Source organism: Melanerpes formicivorus, unplaced genomic scaffold, assembly GCF_026170545.1.
Source record: "Melanerpes formicivorus ecotype bairdi unplaced genomic scaffold, bMelFor1.0.p_v2 SCAF_25, whole genome shotgun sequence".
In the NCBI taxonomy this organism is placed as follows: Eukaryota; Metazoa; Chordata; class Aves; order Piciformes; family Picidae; genus Melanerpes; species Melanerpes formicivorus.
This window is the reverse complement of record NW_027142377.1, coordinates 3,704,298-3,723,066: the sequence shown is the minus strand read 5'-3', so window position 1 is coordinate 3,723,066 and position 18,769 is coordinate 3,704,298. Positions and strand designations below refer to the sequence as shown.

At 46.5% G+C, this 18,769-nt stretch overlaps 1 protein-coding gene across 1 annotated transcript in view; it reads left to right on the top strand.

The window, feature by feature from the left end:
- SLC1A4 (solute carrier family 1 member 4) overlaps positions 1 to 18,436 on the top strand; it is a 33,598-nt gene extending 15,162 nt beyond the window's left edge. Inside the window, exons 4-8 of the mRNA XM_068153083.1 lie at positions 4,587 to 4,753; positions 8,934 to 9,167; positions 10,749 to 10,943; positions 12,306 to 12,440; positions 13,941 to 18,436. Of these exons, the coding sequence (XP_068009184.1) occupies positions 4,587 to 4,753; positions 8,934 to 9,167; positions 10,749 to 10,943; positions 12,306 to 12,440; positions 13,941 to 14,175 (966 nt within the window). The 3' untranslated portion in view covers positions 14,176 to 18,436. The remainder of the gene's footprint in view (positions 1 to 4,586; positions 4,754 to 8,933; positions 9,168 to 10,748; positions 10,944 to 12,305; positions 12,441 to 13,940) is intronic.
- Positions 18,437 to 18,769: the final 333 nt, after the last annotated feature.

Genomic DNA, 18,769 nt, shown 5'->3' with positions numbered 1-18,769 from the left:
CCTGGCTGTAAAGCACTTTTCTAATGTTTGTCCAAAGCCATCCCTCTTTCTGGAGAGAGAAGAATGCATCTTTTGGCTATTTCAAGTTCTATTTTCACTTTTTTCTTTTCTTTTCCCATTTATCAGGCTCCTGTTTGGTGCAATATCAGGAAAAAAAAATACTCTGGATTTGTCACTGGTGCCTGTTTTTGCCAGTGGTGATGATGTAAAGGTTATTTCTGCTATTGCTTTTCCAAGGCTTTCAGTTGTTGGAGCAAAATCGAAGCTGAAGATCTTTAATTCCAGAAGACGCCCTGCAGTCTCTAGGGTGAGAGTGGGCCAAATGAAAGAGAACATCATCTCAGCTTTGTGAGCTCAGTTTCAGTACTGGTCTGTCCATATTATTTATGGGTAGATAAGGATTAAGTCTGGAAAGCAAAGCTATGATTTTTGGATACTACTTAGTATAAATATCGTAGTGACAGAAGCTGGGTTCCCTGGAAACAAGATGTTGTTCCTCTCATGTTTTCTGTCGTCAGCAGAATATTTGATTCCACTTCCCAAACCAGTGGTGTAGAGCAGAGTTTTCCATTGATTATATTTGTTTTCCTCACCACTGGGTAGTTTGTGCTTGGTCTGAATAATGGGGCACGTAGATGTCCGCTCAGCGCTGTCCTCTGTGTTGTTTCACACGCTTCCCTCATGTTTACCTAGCTTTTATGGCTACATCCTCTCTGTTTGTTTGGCAAGGGCACAGGCTATCTTAGTTCCCCATCTGCAGCATGGGGAGCCTGGTGGGGGGACACTGAGTTCCTATTGTGGCAACAGTAAAAGGACACAACCCGGGGATTGCTCTTCTTCCTCACGCCACATGACTACCTTTTCTTTTCAGCCACCTACTACTGGGGGACAGCTCAATGTCAGCAGTTGTTTCCTTGATAAGCATTCTGTTTCAAGGGCTAAAACACAATGGCATCTTCAGAGAGATTCAAGCACCAGCAGAACTCCATGAATCTTCCTACCAGAACACACAATTTCAAGCAAACAATAACGTGTCCCGTCGTTCATCCAGGAACAGAGCTCTCATTAAAGCTGGTTTTGTTTTGTGTCCACAATGCTGCTTGGTTTGGCAGCTCATTTGGGGTGATGCACTCTTCTGTTAGAGTACAAAAAGGCTGTTCAGCATCTGCCAGTTTTAGAGGCTGGGATTGAGAGGATCTTCCGCTGAGAATTTACTGCTGGACCCGTTCTTTGTTGTGCTGCAAGGAGGTGAAATTCTCTGAATGCCACAGATCGTGCCTTCAATTTTCAGGGAGTAATTTCTTGTAGTTAGTTACTACTCTGTGCAAATGATGCACTTTCTGGTACGTCTGCCCTGATGTGAGATGATGGTAAATGTCGTGTTGAATGAAAAAATTGGTTCAAGAGGGAGGAAGGGAGAGCAAGACCTGAAAGGGTTGGCAGGGTGACAGTGAATAGAGGGAAACAGCTGAAAGGTTTTGGTGGCTGCACAGAGCTCTTCCTCTGGTCGCCAAAAATTTGGGTGTCCCCAGATCACAAGAGCTAGGCTTGAAGGACTAGTAAGTGTGAGTACTTGAAAAATAGCAGCAGCAGTGATTGTAGTGCCAGGAGCAAGGTGGAAAGAGACATCTCCAAGGGTGAAAGAAGACTTAAGTTCCATGTATTATCATTCTGGAGACATATAGGAGAGTTCAAGGAGAATGAGCCAATTCATACACAGTAAGGGAGTGTGAAGGTTAAGACAAAAGGCCACCTGTGTCCTGACTGTAGCTAACTGGAGACACCTGTTTCTTGCCCTCTTATACCTTCCTAAGAACAAAATCTGGCAAGCCTTTGGTACCCATGGTTCTGAGAAGGTGGAGTGGCTGATGCTGGAGGGGATTCAGTCATCTAGAGGAGCCCTGGACTTCACTAACCAGGGAAGTGACCTTGCTAGTTAAACACAAGGAGCTGTGGTTCTTGCTCTCCTGTGTGCTCCCAAACTCTGTCCTGCTCTGTGACTGTGTACTCTACACAGCTGGTGGGAAGCTGGGCAATCCTCTTGCAGATTCAGTACGCCTCTGCCTCCTTCCTGAGACTTGATCCCTGAGAAGCCCAGACGGTAGCAAGTTTCTGGGCTTCAGGCTCACACCTCTGTGTTTAATGACTTAAGAAGCAAATATCTAGCAGGAGATAAGAGGAGAGGAAATGGCCTGAAATTGTACCATGGAGGTTTAGATTGGATATTAGGAACAATTTCCTTACTGAGAGAGTGGTTAGGCATTGGAACAGGCTCCCCAGGGAGGTGGTGTAGGCACTGTCCCTGCAGGTGCTGAAAAAATGTGTAGACTTTGGGACATAGTGTAGTGGGTGTGGTGGTGTTGGGTTGGTGGTTGGACTTGATAATCTTGTAGGCCTTTTCCAACCTTAAGAATTCTGTAATTCTTAAATGAAGCTGCTGCAGTCACACCCTGTGAATGGAACAGATCTTTCTTTTCTGCTGTTTTCCCATGCACTGCCTTCCTGCAAATGAAATTGGTCATAAAATCTGAGCCTCATGCACTGAATTGTGTGTTGGTACTAATAAATAGTCACTAACAGGTTGCTGAATTCTCTTCAGCCTCATGGTCAACCTTTATTTCCTACCCTGGAGTTATGTTTTACCAGCAGAAGTGAAAACTGGATGATGTGTGTGTGCCATGTGCACAGACAGTTTAGTCAATCAGTAGGAGGGCTTTTGGGGTCTGATTTTTCTGACCCCAAAAGAGATTTGTTGGTTAGTTGTTTGGGGGGGGGGGTGGGGGGTGTTGGGAGGTTATTTTGTTTGTTTGTGTTTGGGGGGGTTTGTCCCAATTTTTCTAAGCCCAGAAGAGTGCAGAGCTTTCTTCAGGCACACAAACCAGAATACAGACAAGACTCTCCAGGCAGAAAAGTGTTACTGTGTGTGGATAAACCAGCACATTACTTTGGCCATCTCTGGAGACTCAGTGTGCCCCACTCATGCTTTCAGTTCTTTCAGTTGGAAATCAAATAAACCCTGACAAAATTTAGCCTTGAACAATCCAAAAATTGCAGCTCTTAGATCTAATTATTTTGTAGCTAGCAAATTAAAAGAGCCAGAAGCTTCATTGCTTGTAAACACTCTTGTTAGCAGCACTTTCATCTTCACGCTGTTGTGTATAATTTGTGCTTCATCCCTGTCCCTGCAGTTTCCTCCTGCCACTGAGAGACAGTCCAGTTCAGCTTCCAGCAAAAATCCCATCCCCAGCTTGCTGGTTTGGTCAGGTTTAGCAGATCAGCATCCCAAGTTCTTCAGTCAGTATTCATTCCAAGCTTTTAGCTCAGAGTATATTTTTATTTCCTAGTGTTGAGCTACTATCTACTCAAACTAGCCAGGAGGCCAAAACTTGTACACAAACCTAAGCTCTTTTAGAAGCCCTTCCAATTAAAACAACAATTTAACATGTTAGGCTTGTACTGCCAAGCCTGGAGGGCTTAAAAAAAACCCCAGGTTATCAAAACAATTATATTTCTATGTAGCCACAAGAGCACTCATTGAGATTGTTTGATATTACATTGCCAAACAAGCTCCATCTCTCTCTGAGAAATAAATGGTGGAGCACCAGCAGAGCAGACTTGTGAGTAGACTGGCTTCTGTCAATGGCTGGGTCCTGGTTCTAGCCTCTTACTTTTACCATGCAGCCACCTGATTTCTAAGAAGGGAAATGTGTCTTTCTTCTGTTCTTGTTGTATCTCCTGTGGCTGACATGAACAGGTAAATGGGCAGGTTTCCACAGTTTGCCTCCTTTGTATGTCCCTTTCCTCACTTTCTGCTTCATAACCTTGGTCGTTCTCTGATTTTTCACCTTGGTAAATATTGCACTAAAACAACAGAGCTGGCAGCTTGAGAGCAGATTCCCATTGGAAGTGTCAGTGTTTGGAAGAGGCAAAGATGTAGTGCTGGGGGCCATGGTTTAGCACAACTTGGTAGAGTTGGATTGTAGTTGGATTCAATCTTTTAAAGATCTTTTCCAACCCAAATGCTCAATGGTTCTATGAATTAAGAGCATGTTTGGGGCCATAATGCTGCAAGACTCACTCCTGCAGGTATGATTTATTTAGGTGGTAGAATTATCATAGTGTCAACAGTGAATGATGCTTGCTGGAATAAGCAGAGCTAGGTAGTTGGTGCCAGTAATATCCATCATTTGCACCTGTGCTTTCTACCACATCCATCTTTCCCCACAGGGGAACAGGGAGGAATATTTCAGTCTTTTAACCACACGTGATTGGTGCTTGTGCTGTTTGTGTCTGCAGTGACGCCTGTTCTGAGTAAACTGGGGAGGCTTCCTGTGCAGGTCACAGGTATGGTACTGGAAGGCAAGAGGGGAGGTAGTGTCAGGCCCCTCCCTTCTCCAGTGAATTCACACCAACTCATAACTAGGGAAGCTTCTGTCTGGACTCTGAGATCTGTTTGATCCCCTTCCACAAAATCGATTCTGCTCTTTGGTTTCAGATTGATTGGGCAGCAGCAAAAGGAGGTGACCCTTTTGTTGGGATTGATGCCACTCTTGTGTCTAACAAGCCTTTTTTTTTTGCCTCTACAGGTCCCTGTGGGTACTGAGATTGAAGGGATGAATATCCTGGGACTGGTGCTGTTCGCTCTGGTTTTAGGAGTGGCTCTGAAAAAGCTTGGCCAGGAAGGGGAAGATCTGATCCGCTTCTTTAACTCATTCAATGAGGCAACTATGGTCCTGGTTTCCTGGATTATGTGGTAAGTGTGTGACTGCAGATACATCTGCAGCACAGTATTGGTGCTTAGTTCATGAATCTCACCATTTAGCCATCTTTCCATCTTTTTCCTGCCAGATCACTCATCAGAGGAAAAGTGGATGTCCTAGTGTCACGTGGTGGGGTCTTTTCTTCTTGTTCCTGCCCTGTAATTAGGCAGTCATGCATAGCTTAAGATAGGAGCCTGGAGCACTTCAGAGGGTCACTTCAAAATCCTCTCCAGGGCTTGTTTTTTGATTAATTAGTGGAAAGGCTTTCTATGTCAAAGCATCATAAGCCCATGGCTAGCTGCCATCGTGTGACCAAGTGAGGAGTAGGGTCATGTGAAGGTCAGGGATGCTTGTGCTTGGACTGCACTTGAATGTCTTGTGTAACTAAAATTATGCTTGTAGATGAATGCCTTGATGTAGTAACCACTTGGCCAAAGGGTTACTTAGAATCACATCAGTTGGAAAAGACCTTTAAGATTTTCAAGTTCAACCATTATCTAACTCTAGCAAGTCTGGTGCTGTGCCCCTCAGCACCACATCTCTACCTCTTTGAAACATCTCCAGAGATGAGGATTCCATCACCTCTTTGGGGAGCCCATTGCAGTCTTTGAGAACCCTTTCAGTCAAGAAGCTGCTTCTAATATTCAACCTCAACCTCTCCTGGCACAACTTGAAGCCACTTTCTGTCACTGGTTACTAGGGAGAAGAGACCAACCCCTTCCTGGCTCCAGCCTCCTTTCAGAGAATTGTAGAGAGTGAGAAGTTTGAGAGAGAGCCTGTTGAGTGCATGCATGCAGTGCCCCATCTGTCCACTTGCACCACTGATAGAGAACCCTTTGTGCAGGAGGGAGGAACTGTGCCCAGGGCTCTGCTGTCTGTCCTACTGAAACAGTATTGCTGACTGTTGAATGTTTTGTCATTGTTATCAGCAGAGCCTGAATTATGCAGTGGGGTTTTAAATCTCTGTTCCTTTAAGGTGTCTGTTTCTTAGGTGAAGCAGGAACTAAGGAGCAGGGCCATCAGCTCTTTGGGCTTGCTGCTTCAGAGATGCTGCTTTCTTCCATTTCACATCTCTCTCAGTATTTTCTAAGGCTGATTGTCTTCTGCCTATTAATGAGCAAATGCATTTTTTCACTTCCTTCCTTGGAGTCCAGACATGTTTAGGGACAAATGTTGCTCTGGTTGATCTCATAAAGCTGTTGGCACCCAAGCAAATTTGTATGCTAGGAACTGGAGCCCATTGAACTTTCTCACTAGGTGGGAAGTGAGTGTTGGCACCTCTAGAGAGCTGTTCAGCACCTGAATTGGGGCATGACCAGCCTTCTGACTGGGTTTTCTGTCAGGTAGGATTAACCTGGACCTCAGAGCAGTGTTGTGGTGGCTGTTCTTGTGCAGCTGGATGGGTCTAGGCTGCTCCTGCAAAACCGATGGTGCTAATAGCTTTCATGTGGAAAAAATATTCCTAAGGGCAGCCAGCCAACAAATTGACAGTGGGACAGTGCTCACTCCCTTCTCAAAGCTGTTGGAAAAGCTGTCAGCTCACCTTAGCAGAGGTCATTTTTCTCCATTCTGCATTTTTCTTTCCCTCTTTCTAAGAAGTAGAAAGGTTTTAGCCAAACACCTGGTTTTACACAGGCAACAGTTGCTGTTGTCAAGGAGTGAACATTCAAAGCCAGAAAGCAGCTTAAGTCTTTTGCTCCTGAGTGTAATTCCTTGCATGCTGAACCTTGGTGAGAGGCAGCTCTTGTGCTTAGCTGGTTGCAGTGCTAACAGGCTGGTAATATAATCCTTTGCTTTGTGGATTATTGGGGCCGCAGCTGACTCTTAACACTGCAGCCATAGCCTGTATTTGTTCTCTTGCCTTCCTTGAGGTTTTTTTGCCTTGTCATGGTAGTTATTCAAAGTCTCTCAAGCTGCACGTCCTTCCCAAAGGTAAAATACTACCAAGAGAAAAGGCAGCTTGAGCTCGTGGCCTCTCTCATGTTGAGTAGCACTTTGGTCTTGGCTTTCAGTTCCCTCCTCTCCAGTTTCCCTTTTCAAGGGAAGGAGTCCAGCCTCAGCTCTGAATTGGGTGTTCATGTTTGCAGAGCTCAGTCAGGAGTGGGTCTCAGCTAGATCTGGCTGACTGGGATGCTCAGAAAGATAGTTGAAAGGCAGCATGTTGCAGAATTGCCAGTGACTAAGTGGGGAAGGTTCAACAGGCCTGTGGTGGTGTAAGCCTTAACTGGAGTTTACCAAAAAATAATCTGGAGTTGGTTTGGAAGTAGAAGTACATTTTTTAACAAAAGATATATATATATATATATATATCTATCTCAGTACCAGGGGGGATTTACAGGGGTAGGGGATATAAGGCTGAATAGGAAAACAGACAAAACCAAATGTGGATGGCCTTGTATCTGCCTCGATGTATGTGGATTTCAGGCCTTTAGAGAAGCGTGGATGTGGCAGGGAGAAGATCAGACCCAATCACATGGCAGAACCATGAGGCCAGCAGCAGCTGTGAGTCCTTTTGAACAGGCAAGGCAGGAGCACAGGAAAAGATGGCAACCAACACTGCCCCCCCCCTTATAGTCTTGCTGGACAGGAAGGGGGAGAGGAGCAGACTAACTGAGACCCCAGGGACCCCTCCTCCCAGGAGGGAGAAACCACATCCACCTGGATCAGGTTATTTTTGTCCCCTAGGGGGAAGCAGGGCTCTCAAAACCTAACCCCACCCTGGATGGGTGTAACCCAGTGCAAGGCCCCTATAGAGATTTGGCCAAGGGAGAAGAGAAGGAGAATGCTCACATTGATAAGGGGCATGAAGAGCTGCCCTCTGCAGAAAAACAGAATCACAGAACCATTGAGGTTGGAAAAGACCTCCGAGATCACCAAAGGTCAGCTCAACACCACCATGCCCTGAAGTGCCGTATCTACACAACAGAGGAGCTGCAGAGCCCCTGAGGGAAAGGCAGGCTAGGAAGGAGTGAGTGATCTGGGCAGCCTTAAGGCTTTTCCACCTCTCTCAACCTTTGCATGCTTAACCAAGCCTTCTGAAGTTTGTCCTGACTCTACAAATCAGCTTCTCTGGAAATGGGCATTGGATTGGAGGGGAGGGTGGGAGGAAAAACCATTCTTCCTTTCTGGGAGGTATAGGCAGAGCTTTTGTAGTCATGTGCGTGCCTGGCAGGATTTTTGAGAGCTGGGTGGTCTTTTAAGATTAAGAAATCTTAGAAGTAGAAGTGTACTGAGACAGACATCCTAAGTAGAACTTCAGAAGAGCTGACCCAGGGCCTGAAGTGGTTCCTGCAGTTCATTTAGTAGCTCTTGTGCTGTAGGTGCAAGGGCAATTTTGTCTCATCAGGGTTGTTGCCAGCTGCTTGACTGGGACTGGAGGTGTGGCTGAGACCTGCAGGTGGCCCTCCCCCTGGAGCAGCTCCAGGTGTTCCTAACAAAGGAAAGCTCAAACAAATGCTGCTGCGCTAAGACGTGGCATGTTTCTAGATAGGAGCCATGGTAATGTGTACGTGGCTGTTGGCTGAGGGAAGCTCTAAAACCCTGATCATTTAGTTTAGTCCTTTGTAGGCAAGTAAGCAGAGCTAATTGCTGTCTTTGGCACGTGTCTCAGCAGCTTTCAGCTGAGCTGTCTGGCATGAGCATAGCTTTTTCTTTCCTACATTAAATATGTTGGCACCCAGTCTCTACCATTTTCATGACCTAGCTTAATACTTCTGCTGGTTGTCACCACGTGTCTCAGATCCTGCTGTTCCACCCCTTTCTCTGCTCCAGTGACATGATACTGCTTTTTCTTTCCTACCACCTGCTGTCCCTTCAACAGTGACTTCAGCTTTAGGTCTTTCCCCGTCCCTGATGGACTAAAACTCCACAGCACTGTTGTGTCCTAGTAGATTCTGTCAGCGTTTCTGCTTCCCACTTGACTTCTCTCCTAGCTGTGTGGTCGAGGGCCTAGGTGAACAGAGCTTTTCAGTTTGGCTGTTTGCCTTCCACCAAGCAAGATAGCTTAGAGAGGCCTTGCAAGTTTGCTTAGCCTGAATGAGTGGAGAACAAGGTGCTCCCCTTCCCCAGGAGCAGGATATTCTTTAGAGGAATGTTATCTCCAGGATGGAGAGGGGCATGTTCTGCAGGGCTTTGTGTTTGTTCTTAATGGCAGGCAATGTTTTCTTTGCACAGGTATGTACCTATTGGCATCATGTTCCTTGTTGGGAGCAAGATTGTGGAAATGGAAGATATTGTGCTTCTGGTGACCAGCCTGGGAAAATACATCTTTGCCTCTATCCTGGGCCACTTCATCCATGGAGGAATCATTCTGCCCCTGATTTATTTTGCAGCTACGCGTCAAAATCCCTATCGTTTTCTCTTAGGACTGATCACACCGTTTGCCACTGCTTTTGCCACTTGCTCCAGGTGGGTTTCTGTGCTGCTTTTGGGGTTGGAGCCTGTGGTTGCATTCATTACCATAACCTGATTATATCCCTATACCACACTGGGTGGAGTTTCAGCTGTAAGTATTGTTGCTGAGGTTGCAGAAGGAGACTTCTGAGTGTAGAGAGTTGCTGAGGGTTAGCTATAGAAAACAATTCCTTTAAAGCATTGCACTCGTGGCATGGGTCTGAGTTGGAAATTTTTGTGTGGAAGAGTTGAAGGTACTTGCCTTAGGAAGATCTTGCCAGCTGTCCAATTTTCAGTGAAATGGGGGCCAGTAGTGAGGGACTCTGTCCTGAGAAGTTTAGTTCTCCAAGTTCAGATGGATCTGGAACAGGCTTAGACTAATTTTGCAGGAGCAAAGCACACTTACTAGCTAGTGTACAGGGAGTTAACATTATTGAATTCAAAGATCTGGCTTGATCAGCTTTTATCTTAACCCAACTACCAAGCCTGTCATTTACACTTTTGTCAAGGGGCAAACACCTGATCAAATATCATAAATGTATAAAAACCATTTGGGGCCTTCTCCAAAAGCAGATGCATGTCTGTCACAGGACGTGGAGCACACAATGTAGAAGAGGGTTTGTGACTAAAACTCATTTACCATGTAAGAAATCAATCCAACAATGACTTTTATTTGATTTTACAGTTACTATTTGTTCTTTTGCCTATCTTCATTTGAGAAGGTACTGGTACAACATTGACAGAGATTACTGTTCCCTCTTGTGCTTGTACTGGCACTCATTGCAGTGTTTCTGTGGGCTTGAGATTTCATCATTTCACAGTTAGGCTGCGTACTGTGTGAAGTACCTGGAGTACTGTGTCCAGTTCTGGAGCCCCTACCACAAGAAAGATCTGGACATGCTGGATTGTGTCCAGAGAAGGGCCACAAGGATGATCAGAGGGCTGCAGCACCTCTGCTATGAGGACAAGCTGAGAGAGTTGAGGTTGTGCAGTTTGGAGAAGAGAAGGCTCCCAGGAGACCTAATTGTGGCCTTCCAATATCCAAAGGGGACCTACAAGAAAGCTGGTGAGGGACTCTTTAGGATGTTGGGTAGTGATAGGACTAGGGGGGATGAATCCAAGCTAGTGGAGGGGAGAATTAGATTAGAAGTTAGTTCTTCACCATAAGGGTGGTGAGACACTGGCACAGGTTGCCCAAAGACATGGTGGAAGCCTCATCTCTGGATGTTTTAAGGCCAGGCTGGATGTGGCTCTGAGTAACCTGATGTAGTGTGAGGTATCCCTGCCCATGGCAGGGGGGTTGGAACTTGGGGTCCCTTCCAGTCCTGACAGTTCTGTGATTCTGTGAAGTCATGAGTTCTTGCTTGTGGGAGATTACAGACCTTAGCAGCTACTTCTGAATGGAAGAAAATTATCAAACCCCTCCACTCAAGACCAGCAGGTAGGTCCTCATTGCTCTCACGACAGAGGGGGATTACAAAATGGCAGTGTTGTCCTGACAGTCCTGTCTGCAACACGTTAGCCATGAGACAGTGACTTACCTTCCAGGGCACACCCTGGTGCTTTGTGTTTGACTGGGGCCTGTTGTGCTTGCAGCTCAGCCACTCTGCCCTCAATGATCAAGTGCATCGAGGAGAACAATGGAGTGGACAAGAGGATCAGCAGGTTCATCCTTCCCATCGGGGCCACGGTGAACATGGACGGAGCTGCAATTTTTCAGTGCATGGCAGCTGTGTTCATTGCTCAGCTCAACAATGTTGACCTCAACCCTGGGCAAATCTTCACAATTCTGTAAGTTGCTTGCTCTTGCAACCAAATACTGCTGGCCCCCAGACATGATCAGGCCTGTGGTCTCTCTGTTAATAGCTGGTTTGCATTCCACACCTCTCACCTAAATCTTGTGAGCTGCTGTGAAGCATAATTGCAGGGTGATTAAAGCCTTTCAAGCTTTATAAAATTTGCCAGGATCTCAGTTTAATAAAAGCTGGAACCTGGGAGGAGTAATTGAATTGTGAAACAGACTTTGAGCTGTTTAAAGCTGTTTCTCACATGAATTTCCTCTCCTTCTGTAAGCATCTTACTCCCCCACCCTCCACTCACCATGAAGCTGGGTAATTGAGTCATGCCACTCTACCCCAAAAGCTACCCCTGACTCTCCTTCTGGATATTTTAGATCCTTCTGCCAGCTCCCCAGTTCCTTGTGTGTCAATTTCACACTAAGAACTCTGCCTGTGCTTACCTTTGCCCTTGTTACCATCACAAGGATGGCTTCCCAAGCCAGACCCATCAGTATTCCCCTCCTTGCTGCTTTGCTCTATTATCCCCTCTACCACCTCAGTCCTGCCTCCTTCTCTAGGCCTCTCTTCCCTCCATGCCTGGAATATCCTCCTACTGCTGTACCCTATGAAGGGTCATTCTTTGAATTTCTTTCCTCAGAATCCCTTATGTCAGGATCCTGCAAGGAGTTGTACAATGTGCCAAAAGGCAATGGCTCTGCCCACCGGATGCCTCCTAGTGACGGTTCCTGGCATCTCTTTCACTCTCCCCGGCCATTTTCTTCCTTCTGTTAGTTTAAGCTGGGCTAGGGCATTACTTCCTTTGTAGATAGCAAATTAGTGTTTTAGGTACTGCTAATGAATTGAGTGTTAACACAAGCCTAAGTGGTAGCCCAAGGAAAGCCCTAGTGCAGACATCTGCACATGAAGTGTAGTCTGTGTCTGTAGCACATGCACCACAGGTTTCTACTTTCTGATTTAGGGTGTGTATTTGCAACAAGATGCAGAGAGGAGACAGCACCCTGCATGGCAAAGTTTACCTTTGTGCTTTGGGGCCAGGAGGTATAAAGCACTCAGTGTATTTGAGCTGAGACATGGCTTGGAAGTGGATACCTGAGTAAGCGGCAAGACAGAGCTTCGTGGGTTGTCTGTCAAACACAGGACCATTGCCCTGGTAGCTGTTGTAGATGCCTGCTGAGCAGCAGTGCTCTGTATCCATTACTTTGCATCAGGAAAGGGATTGCCAGGGAAGCAAAGGATCCATGTGTCCCAGGCTGTAGCTTGTTTATAGTTCCCATGGTGGGGGAATGTGTGATGTAAGCACAGGAGGGGAGTGCTGCAGGGCTCCTGGTAACCAGCTGCACAAATTGATTTGCAGGGTGACAGCTACTGCATCCAGCGTGGGGGCAGCTGGGGTCCCAGCTGGAGGAGTCCTCACCATTGCTATCATCTTGGAGGCCATTGGACTTCCCACCAACGACCTCTCCTTGATATTAGCAGTGGACTGGATTGTGTAAGTACTTTAAGCCACATGCATATCTGCACATTGTCCCCATGCACCCAGTGCCTGGGAGTACTGGGCTTAGTTTTGGGGCCCTCACTACAAGGGGATTGAGATGCTGGAGAGGGTCCAGAGAAGGACAACAAAGCTGATGAAGGGTCTGGAGAACAGGTCTGGTGAGGAGGAGATGAGGGAACTGGGATTGTTTAGTGAGGAACAAAGGAGCCTGAGGGGAGACCATGTTGCTCTCTACAACTCCCTGGAAGGAGGTTGGAGATAGGCAAGTGTTGGTCTCTTCTCCCTAGTAACAAGTGATGAAGTGAAAGGAAATGGGCTAAAGTTGCACCAGGGGAGGTTTAGGTTGGAGATTAAAAGAATCTTTTCCACTGAAAGGGTTCTCAAAGACTGGAACCAGGCTCCCCAGGGAGGTGGTTGAATCCACACCCTTGGAGGCGTTGAAGGGAGTCAAAGATGTGGCGCTGAGGGATGTGGTTTAGCACCACTCTTGGTAGAGTTAGAAAAGTTTGTTCATGGAGGTATGAATAGTGGTGCAAAGGTTTCTTGGTCATACATGAAGCAAGTCTCCACCAGAACCATAGCTGCTGCCATCTCTTCTTGGAGCTATTTTTGTACTCCAAGGCTGGTCAAAGCACCAACACAAGTGTCACAGAGAGGTGCTCTCCACAGGTAGGGCAGGGTCACAGAGAGATTGTGACACTCATCACAGCTGGTGCATCCAAGCACCATTCTTCTCCTTCAATGATGAGAGATTATCTCCTTGCCCAGCTCTGGAAGAGCCTGTCTCACCACTTAGCATAGTTATGTCTTGTTAGTACAGAAAGTATATTATGGACCTTATCTAAATTAGATTAAGGAAGGCCCAGAGAATTTGGTTTGCACTAAGTATTGAGGACCCAGCAACTCCACCTGCAAGTCATTAGTTATAGTTTAGGTGAGTCCTGTGGAGCAGGGTGTCTCTGCTTCTCCTTCACAAGGAGCATTTAATGAATTACAGCATGCTTAAGAGCTTAATTGATAGTGAAGCAAGCATGGTCTGGTAATTTAAGAGCATCATCTGCTTTCAGGCCATCTGGTTGAAACTGGGTAGTGGGCTGAAATCACTTGTCAGTATGGTACAAACTATCTGAATCCCTTCACAGGGGTGTTTTTCCAGCTGACAGGTTTCTGTGCAGGTCCTGGTTTAGCTTAAAGAAGAATGCTGGCCTGAGAAAGGGAAAGAGGAAGGAGGTGGGCTGGGAAAAGAAGGATGCCTGAGAGGATCCAGTTGATAATAATGGTTGGGCTGATATTCAACTACCTCCAGTGCACAATTGTAGTTCTGAAGTGGTGATGATACTTGGGTGGAACATATCTGTTGGTAACATCTCCTGTGTCTAGCTCCACTGCTGTTGATGGCTCTGCAGGGGGAATGAGCTCCCCTTACTGTCTCCTAACTCTCCTAAGCTAAAAGCCTGCTGCTTTGTTTTGTTTTTTGTTTCCACGCTTACCCAGGGACCGAACCACCACGGTTGTGAATGTGGAGGGGGATGCTCTTGGAGCAGGCATCCTTAACTACCTGAATGAAAAGGCAAACAAAGAGAAAGAGCAGGAGCTAAAAGAAGTCAACACAGAAGCAGTTGCTAACAGCAAGGCTGAAGGGGAAACGTCGCCCTTGGTAACCCACAAAAACCCAGTGTCCAACACAAGCAGTACAGCAGATACTGAGTCCAAGGAATCAGTGTTGTGAACTAGAGGGCATGTGTCAGCACATGCCCTAGAGGTGGACTGGTTCATGCACCTACGAGTTTGCAGTGCTCAAAAGGGCTGGGTGGCTCCCGAGAGGTTTCAGCTCCAGTCTGAAATACATTGGCCTGGGGAAGGGGAGGGAGGTGGGGTGGGCAGAGCAAGGGTGTTGAGAAAGAACACTCACTGTGTAATAGTATTTGGGGGAATTCCTGTGTGTGTTCCACATGCACACAGAGAGCTGTATGTGGAAACAATGCCACTGAGACTTTGGGGTTAACAAGACTTGTGTTAGTAAAGGCTCACATGGGTTGGGGATGGGGAAGCAAACCAACCTGGTATGTGCTTATTGTAGGGAACAATTAGTAACCTTCTTATACTGCTGTTCAAATGGAGAGCCAGCCTAGAAACTCCAGGGGTGGGGGGAGGGAAATGTTGCTTTAGTTCCTGGCCTGGGAACACTTCCATTGCAGACATTTCACAGAAGGATAGGAAGCAGCATTTTTCTCACACTCCCTCTCCTCTCCTGTTCTCTGACCCCTTAAAAATGCCAGCTGTAGCCTCAAAAATGGCTCCTCCTTTCTTCCCTTTCTTTAATCTTTTTTTTCCATATCTGTATGAATAGCTTAGAGGGGTCCTTGTTCTGTTCCCCCACTGCACTGCAGCTCATAGCAGCTTTCCTGCCTTTTGGTGAGTAACTCCCAAACTTGGGGACCAAACACAAGAGATCTTTGTGCAGATCAAGAACTGATTTTCTCTTTTCCTTAAGCAAGCTGTTAAGGGGGGGGGAAAAAATCTGGAGGAAATACAAATTTTGTTAAAGTTATCCCTCTGGGGCTGGGGAAAAAAAAAAAGTGGAGTCTGTTCCAGCATAAATATGTCCAAAAGAGGCTTGCCTGTGACACCACCAAGGAATGAAGTCCGTTCCCCTCAGGCAAACAGGCGTGCATGCGTGCTCCTTTGCCAGCACACCCTGTCCTGCTCATGTTTATTTAATGGCTCCGTCCAAACAACTGAAGTCCTGTGTGGCTGAGGGAGCTGGGGATGTTTAGTCTGAAGAAAAGGAGCCTGAGGGGAGACCTTATTACTCTCTACAACTACCTGGAAGGAGGTTGTAGTGAGGCTGATGTTGGTCTCTTCTCCCTAGTAACCAGCAACAGGACAAGAGGAAATGGGCTTAAGTTAAGCCAGGGGAGGTTTAGATTGGACATTAGGAATAACTTCTTTACTGAGAGCGTGGTCAGGCATTGGAACAGGCTGCTGGAGGTGTTGAAGCATGTAGATGTAGCACTTCAGGATATAATTCAGTGCTTGTGGTAGTTGGACTCAATGATCTTAAAGGTCTTTTCCAACTTAAATGATTCTAGGATATCCCTCTTCCAGCAAAACTGAACAAGAGAGTTAAATCCCAACACATCCTGTGGGAACTGATGACAGGCAAGTCTGAGTGTTGACTTTAAAGGGGAAGAGCAGAGGTGAGTTTATAACCCTGTGCAGTTCAGGTGATCTTGTAGGAGTTTTGGTCTTGCTCTAGATGTCCTTCTGGCAGCAGCAGTTTAGTAATCGTAGGTGGTGCTGCACCAGGGTAATGCTTAGCGGCAGACTGTAACCTTTGCTTCAGACTGAACCAAATGCTTCTGGAGTATGACTCCACCTTTTTTCCTTTACAACATACTTCCTGAATTTGAACCCCAAACCTGTATGAAGTCCAGCAAAGATCCTGTTGCTTTCTCTTGGCATTTTGGATAGCAGCTCTGGCTGTGCAGATGTCAGGATCTGCCTGGATTTGTGAAGCTTTCCCTTGGCTACTTTTTAGCAAAATGATTGCCCCTGTCTGTTAATTCAGCACTCTATAGTCACACTTAGCTTTGACAATAAAGTAACACAAAGCCTTCCTTTTTTCTCTCTCCTCTCTTGCTTCAGAGGAAGCTATCTTGGAAAGACAAACAGTTGCTGATATTTATGCTTGTAGCACTAGGAAGAGGCAGCTCCAATTTCGCAGCGGCAGACTTGATATGCAAAGCATCCTTCCTGGTAAAGGGGCACAAAAAGAGGCTGAGAGGGAGATGTGGCTACCTCTGAGGCAAGAGGCTGTGGAACTGCGTCACTGCTGGCTGTGGAGCTGCGTCACTGCTGGCTGTGGAACTGCGTGCAGCAGGGCTGTGCAAACAATCCGGGTAGGAAAGGATGAGTCAGCCCCACTCACACTGCAGGTGGAGCTTCTTTTTAGCCACTTTGTTTATAACCATGTCCAGAAGATTTGGTCATTCTTGGGCTCAACTTCAAAATGGAAGGAGACAAACAATTCTTTAGGGATATCCTTTGCCCAGTATTTATTATTATTTCATTTTCAGCAGATCAAGGCCCACCAAAACTTTGTATTTCACCTCAGTAGAACCATGCTGACTCCTTTCAACTCAGGAAACCAAAAGTGCACTTTGTAGTTGAGAAGGAAAGCCAACAAAGAAAGAGGTGTTTTAAAGAATGTTGAGAACCATTTTTGCAAGCCTCCATCAAAGCCTTCTTTTCCTTTTGTTTGTTGGGGTTTTTATCAACTCTTATTTAAATAGGTCTTTGTATGCACCAGCCTCCCACATACTTGCAGTTTTAAAGTAGCAGAGGGATGTCTCAAGAAGCTGAAAATCATGACTGCTCCCTGGGGGCTGGGTTCTGCTGTTGCATTTTATCCACCATTGGAGATAGGCAGCAGAGCCTCAGGCACCACTCAAAGGGAAGTATCACAGCAGCCATTCTGGACTAGGACAGTTCTGTTGTTGTTTTTCCCCACCCCAAAGCTCGTTCCCCATGTTACACACATGGGCAAGTCTGAAGGCTTGGGCTGCCTCCCAGGCAGCACCTTGCTATTGCTGTCTTGATCTTTCTTCCCTGTGGTTGTGTGGCTTGGTTCTGTCTCACCCTCGTGGCAGAGTGCCATAGGCTGTGGCATGCTGTTGCTGAGGGTGGAGCCCAGGAAATGGCAAATTAAAGCAATTGCCTCAGAATCATCTTGGTAATTTCCAAAAGCTCAAAGTCTTTGCTGAAGAGTGCCTCTCCTGGTCTCCACCAGTGGATAGCCACCTTTTGCATCGATGTGACTGTCTTTTCCCATGTAAAAGCTGGCTTGAACAGTCAGATTTCAGGAGGTCAAACCACCCTCACAGCAGGAAGTGAATCAAGGGAATTTAACACTCCTCTTGCAGACAGGTGCCATAGTGCTTATGTGAACCATTTGGTTCTTAACCTGCCAGAAATCTGCCACCTTGCAGAAGCACTGACAGCAGCGCCCCTTCTCTTGCTGCTGGTGCACAGCATGAGGGAGCCCTGAGTGTTCCATGAAAGCAGGAATGCTTGGGAACTTCTGCTTGTCAGAACACCTCTCTGGCCCTTCAGTGTATTGTCTGTATCAGATGACGTTTCTTGTTCTCATGTGATGTTCCCATTCCTCACAATGGCCATGTTATGTTCTCTGGGGCTCAGATTTTCTTGGCCTAAGGTACAAATGTAGAAGATCCAGTATCACACTCTCTGACTGTAAAACCTCTGGCACATTCCAACAACTGCCCTTGTAACACCTTGAAGCCTGATGAGACAGAAGACGAGCTTCTTTCAAGTGCTCATGGTCTTCAGCTGAGGCCACTGGAAGAGAACTGAAAAGGCTGTTGAGGGATGTGTGGTTTAGATGCTGTCCTTGACATGCAGTGTAAGGTTTTACACTACACAGTGGGAGCTTCCAGGTTCAGATCCCCATGCAGCCTTGCTCCCAGAGGCTTTGAGCTGAGGTGGTGCTCAGCAGCAGTGCAGGTGCTCAGCTGTCACTCAGCACTCCATCAATATGGTGCCACTCTGGCCCTTAATTCCAGTGTCTCTTCAACCAGTGCTGAGGTACTTCAGCACAACTGTAAATGGGAAACCTTCAGTCTGTTCCTTTTAACTTTCAAGAAGAAATAAATCCCACCTGGAAAACTCTGCTTTTGGGTTTAGTCTTTGAGGTTACTTGGTTTCTTGATGGTGGTTTTGTTGGTTGGGTTTTGTGTGTGTGTGTGTTTTTGGTGTTTTGTTTTTCCCCCCTGAAAGTTACAGAGGGAAAGGCAGGCTCCCACCAGCTCCTGCCCTTCCCTCTAGTACCACGATTGCCTTGTGGGAGGAAGCTCTGGGAATATGGAAGAGGAGTCTGTAAGCCTTTGGCAGGTGCAGGCCCATTTTTATCTCTGATGCCGTTTGGATTTCCACTCTTCTCTTTTTTTGAGTAAAATTTCTTTGTCTGCTGTGCTGTCCTGGGTCTTTTGCTGTCTTTTGGGGGGGCTTAATTGAAGGAGGAGTTGAGAGTGTTTTATAGGTTCTAAGGGTGCTTTAGGAGCATTTGGGTGGAGGAGGTTGGCCAGGTTTTAGGGGGGTTTTGGGGGAGCCTTCAAGGTTTAAGACGGTTTTGTGGGGATTTAGGGAGGGTGACTCCAGGAGTTAAGGGTGTTGGAGGAGGTTTGTAGGAATTTTAGAGGAGTTTGGGGCACATCTGGTTTTTTAATAGCTTTAGGGGTGGGGTGTATTGCAATTTTAGGTGTGTTCTGGGGATTTAAATGAGCTCTGGGCTGTTGGGGTAT